The 4,597-nt window shown below is 70.6% G+C and overlaps 1 protein-coding gene across 1 annotated transcript; it reads right to left on the bottom strand.

Annotated features, from left to right (window-relative positions):
- Positions 1-238: 238 nt before the first annotated feature.
- EFNA4 (ephrin A4) lies at positions 239-4,592 on the bottom strand (the record flags this gene model as incomplete). Its single annotated transcript, XM_027669350.1, has 5 exons — positions 239-476; positions 552-611; positions 767-835; positions 2,127-2,419; positions 4,519-4,592. Coding segments are annotated over 5 exons (585 nt in total), but the record flags the coding sequence as incomplete, so codon positions are not given.
- Between the last annotated feature and the right edge of the window lie 5 nt (positions 4,593-4,597).

A 4,597-nucleotide genomic window follows, 5' to 3' on the forward strand; every position in this document is an offset into this window, starting at 1 on the left:
GCATTTGCTGAGGGGAGCCCAGTGCCGGGGTGATGCCGTGGGGGCGATGCCGGTGTGCGGCGATCCCGGTGTCCGGCGGTGCTGACCCGTGGCAATCTCGGCGTGCGGCGATGCCGGTGGCAAGTGACAGCCCTGGGAGGGAGAGATCCCCATCAAGGGACGCTGCAGTGCAGCAACTGGGTACCCACCCACCACCCCAGAGCCTCCCTGCTCCCCCCTCACCTTCCAGCCTGGAGCTCCCGGCCCCGGCTCGGCTTTGTGGAGGTCCGGCAGGTGGGTCGTGGCCCGGGGCTGCCCCATGGGCTCGAGGGGGTTGGCGGTGAGGAAGAGTCTGGAAGCGGCGCCGGGGCAGAGGAGCCCATCCCCCCACCACGGGCAGTGCCGGGGTCAGATCCGGAGCAGGGCCAGGAGCACGAGTGCCAGGCACGGCGTGCAGGGCTGCGGTGGGACCGCGGTGCCCCGCGCAGGCACAGCGTCTGCCAGGGCAGGAGCAGTGGTCAGGGTGAGCCGGTCCCCGGGCCCCCACCGTCCCTTGGCCCCTCTGTACTCACCCTCGGGCCCCCCACGCCCGTGGGGCTGCGAATTGGGCACCTCTGTCACCGGCTCCGGTGCTGAAACAAACCCCACCAGTGTCAGGGAGTGGCTCCCCTGGGCTCCGTGGCATCACCCCCGAGGCGCCGGTACCCCCCCCCGCGGGGACCGGGCTGCCCCGGGGGCGAGGGAGCCCCCAGGTTTTTGGAGCACAGTCCCCCCCAGCCCGACTCACTGGTGCCTCGGCAGCAGACGGTGACGCGCAGCTTCAGGCAGCGCCCGGCGCTCTCGGGGCTGGGGACGGCTGGGCAGGGTGGGGGGATCAGCGGGGACCCACCGGCACGGCCCCCCCGGCCCGACGGGACCCCCCGACGGCGGGTCAGCGCGGGCCTGGGGCGCCCCCTCCCGGCGCATTGAGGGAACGGCACCCCCCGGGTGCCCCCACCCAGCAGCATCCAGACCCCACCCTGCATCCCGAACCCGTGGGTATCCAGAACCCCCCACGCCGGGTACCCTGAACCCGCAGCATAAAGACCCCCTCCTCACACACCCCGAACCCAGGGACACCCAGCCCCCCCCCCCCCCCCCCCCCCCCCCCCCCCCCCCAACCTCAGGGCCCCCCCGACCTCCTTGTGCCCCCAACCCGGGGCATCCAGAAACCCCGAACCCGGGGGCGCCTCGACCTCACTATGTGCACTCTGACCCCATCGTGCCTCCACCCCGGGGCATCCAGACACCTCCAGCAGCCCATCTTCCTATGCACCCCCCACCCCAAGGCATCCCACACCCCAAACCTGGGGCATACAGACCTCCCCACCTCAGGTGCCCTGAAGCCAGGGGCATCCCAACCTCCCACTATGTACACCCTGAGCCCCTTGTGCCCCCACCCCGGGGACATCCAGACACCCCCTGCACCCAGAATTCAGGGCATCCAAATCCCCCTCATACACCCCCAACCCCCTCGTGCACCCCGACCCTGGGGAATCCAGATACCTCCTGTACCCTGCTTTTCCCATGCATCCTCCACCCCAGGGCATCCAGACCCCACCCTACACTCCAAACCTGGGGCGCCCTGACCCTCTCATGTCCCCACCCAGGGCATCCAGAACCCTCCTGCAACCCAATGCCCTCATGCCCCCACCTAGACACCCCCTGCACCCTGGGAGCATCCAGAAACCCCCTGAGCCCTGACCCCCTCATGCCCTCACCCAGGGCACCCCACCTCTCATGAACCCCTCACCCCAGGGGATCCAGAACCTCCCTGAATGCCACATCCCCCAGAACCCCACATCCCAGGGCACCCTGTACACCCCTGCACCCCAACCCCTTATGCCCCCATCTTTGGGGCATCCAGACCTCCCTGCACCTCAACCCCAGAGTCATCCAGACTCCCCCTGCTCCCCCCAACCTCAGCGGGGGATCCAGATCCTGCGTGTACCCTGACCCTCCCTTGTGCCCCAAACCCACTTCCATGGGGACCCTGGGGGGCTGCACCCAAGACCCCTGACATGCTCTGGCCCCGGGGGGCTGCACCCAGTGCCCCAACGTGCTGTGACCCCGGTGCAGCCCCCCACGGCACCCGGGGGGGGACTCACAGATGTAGTAGTAGGTCTCCCCCGGCTGGAACTCGAAGCCGAGCGAGAAGGGGGTGAAGCGCTGGATCTTCTCGGAGAAGCGGACGGGCCCGAAGGGCGCCCGGGGCCGGTTGCACTCCCAGCGCTTGAAGGCACCGGGGGTCTCGTAGCAGCCGCGATAACCCTCCCGGTCCACCATGAAGAGCGTGAAGGTCTCTGCCCGGCCGGCGGGCACGGCCCCCTCGTAGTGCGGGCAGTAGATGTCCAGGTAGTCATTGATGGCCACCTGGATGGAGTAGTCGTCCCGCAGGAACCTGCCGGGCGGGACGAGCCGGGGGGTTCGCCGGGAGGGGTGTCCCGCTGCCCCCCAGCCCCGGCGGAGCAGGGAGCTGGGCTTTCCCCCAAAACAGAGACCGGACACCGCCCGCGCCACACAGCCAGGCATCAGCTCGGATTAGCCGCAGGCCGCTGGAGCTGAATGGGCTCGGCCACCGCGGCCGGAGGCGGGGGGAGAGCCACGCTGCCCGGGCACAAAGCCCCTCGCCCCAGGCACCCGCCTCGCCGCTGATCGGACATGACACCCCGGTGGGGGGCCGTGCGGCGGGACGCTCCTGCACCGGCTCGGCGCTGGCAGGAGGCGGTGGCCGGGGCAGGGGGCACGGGGGGGGGGGGCGCTGGCAGCAGGAAGGGCAGGGGAGGGGGCCCAGCTCAGGCACGGGCAGGATGCAGTGAGCTCACAGCGTGTGCGGCCAGGCCGGGGTGGAGCAGACAGCTCCGCGGGCACACACGTGTGCACACACATGTGCACACACGTGCACTGCACACGCTTGGTCCTGGGAAGGTAATGGAGCAGGGGGGGCTGTCAGGGAGACCCCAACCCCCTTCATCCACCCCGGTGCAGCCGGTGTTCGTGGATGGCGCAGAGTCCCGGCAGAGACCAGAACGTTCATCACTTGGATGGCAGCACTGGTGAAAGGGGGGAATCCGGGCCTCTGAGCCCCCCACCGAGGCCGGGGGCTACTCGAGGACAGGACGGGGCACAGGCTCGCGCTGACTCAGAACATCCCACGGGCAACGCGGGCTGGGACAGGCCCAGGCAGGGCCGAGGGCTGCCTGACCCTGCTGAGGGGCACACGGAGCCCCACTTCCCACAGGTGGTGGGGTCCCACCTCTCCCATCCACAGAGGGGGAGCAAGGCAGCAACTGTGCCCCCAGACCTGCCCGTCACGTGCCCACCTGCCCCAGTTCCGCAGGCCCAGGGCACAGGACCTGCAAGGGGGAGCACAGCCTGCAGGATCCCAGCCCAGCATCCTGACCCTTCCCCCTGCTCCCTGAAGCTGGGAAATACCTAAAATGGAGGAGGCCGGGAGCAGGGACAGGGCCAGACCCCGGCCCACCGGTGATGGCAGAGCCCACGGGCAGCACCCCTGGCAGGGTAGGGGCTGGGGTGGCTCCCAGCAGTGGGGACACCCACCATGGGAACCCCTGACACTGCCACCCACCACCTTGATGCCACCAGAGGATGCCCAGAGCTCAGTGCCACCAAGTGCACTCAGGCTCAGCACAATTGGGTATCACTAGGGACTTGGCAGCACCAGGAGTGCCCACCAGCTCGGTGCCACTGGGGACTTGGTGCCACTGGGATGCTCACTGGGGGCTTGGTGCCCCCAGGAGTGCCCACCAACTTGGTGCCAGCGGGAACTTGGTGCCACCAGGGCTGCCCACCGGCGTGGAACACTCAGAACTCAACGTCACCAGAGGAGACTCACCTGCTCCATGCCACCCAGGGCTCAGTGCCACCAGCAGTGCCTGGGGCTCAGCACCACCCAGGGTGCTCACTGCCTCGGTGGCACACTGGAGTGCCCTGTGGCTCTGTACCACCCGGGGTTTGGTACCACCGGGGATGCCCAGTGGCTCGGTGCCCCTCAGGGCTCAGCACCCCCAGGGGTTCTCACCAGCTCGGCAATGCCCAGGGCTGCCCAGTGGCCCGGTACCACCGGGGCTCGGTACCACCGGCAGGTACCACCGCGGGCTCGGTGCCGGTGGGGATGCCCAGGGGCTCGGTACCACCGGAGCTCGGTACCACCGGGGCCACTCACCTGCTCAGCACCACCCCGGGGCTCGATGCTGCCGGGGATGCCCTGGGGGCTCAGCACCACCGGGAGATGCTCCCCGCCTCGCTCCCACCGGGAGGTGCTCCCCGTCTCGGTAACTCTCCCAGGGGCGCTCGGTGGCCCGGTGGCCGGGCAGCCCCGCCCCCCCGGAGCCCACCGCCCGCCGCCCCTCCCGCCCCATCCCATCCCGTCCCGTCCCGTGGCGGCGGCGCGGGGCCCGGGGGCTCGGCGGGGCCCGGGGCTCGGCGGGGCCCGGGGCGCACAAAGGCGGCGGGGCCGGCGGGGGCGGCCGGCGGTACCTGGGGTTGCTGCCGTTCCAGTGGACGCCGTGGCGGGTGACGCGCACCGGCGGCGCCCAGAGCAGCGGCGCCCAGAGCA

Source organism: Corapipo altera, unplaced genomic scaffold, assembly GCF_003945725.1.
Source record: "Corapipo altera isolate COAL_440 unplaced genomic scaffold, ASM394572v1 198, whole genome shotgun sequence".
Classification (NCBI taxonomy): domain Eukaryota; kingdom Metazoa; phylum Chordata; class Aves; order Passeriformes; family Pipridae; genus Corapipo; species Corapipo altera.